This window comes from Aptenodytes forsteri, unplaced genomic scaffold (genome assembly GCF_000699145.1).
Source record: "Aptenodytes forsteri isolate BGI_AS27 unplaced genomic scaffold, ASM69914v1 Scaffold534, whole genome shotgun sequence".
Lineage (NCBI taxonomy): Eukaryota > Metazoa > Chordata > Aves > Sphenisciformes > Spheniscidae > Aptenodytes > Aptenodytes forsteri.
In genome coordinates this window covers 40,392-40,601 of record NW_008795712.1, presented here as the reverse complement: position 1 = coordinate 40,601, position 210 = coordinate 40,392, and the positions used below count along the sequence as shown (strand labels likewise).

The window sequence follows — 210 nt, the reverse complement described above, 5'->3', positions numbered from 1 at the left end:
TGACCCCACTCATGCCAAGGGGGGTCTGCAGACCGTGGGTGGGCAGCAGGCTCCTACCTTCATACGTGTACGCCGGCTTGTTCAGGGGGTCCGAGAGGAAACAGGAGCAAAAGAGGGAGACGAGAGGCAGCTCCTTCATCTTCTCTTTGTAAGCTGGGAAGAGATGGTGGGATGGGGTCAGAGAGGGGTGGGGTGGGGGGGGGCTGCCAG

The 210-nt window shown here is 61.4% G+C and overlaps 1 protein-coding gene across 3 annotated transcripts in view; it reads right to left on the bottom strand.

Annotated features, from left to right (window-relative positions):
• The window catches only part of STMN4 (stathmin 4), a 3,098-nt gene that overhangs the window by 2,361 nt on the left and 527 nt on the right, over positions 1 to 210 (bottom strand). For all 3 annotated transcript variants that reach the window (XM_009283426.1, XM_009283427.1, XM_019473178.1), the window contains exon 2: positions 58 to 153. In XM_009283426.1, the coding sequence (XP_009281701.1) occupies positions 58 to 153 (96 nt within the window). The remainder of the gene's footprint in view (positions 1 to 57; positions 154 to 210) is intronic.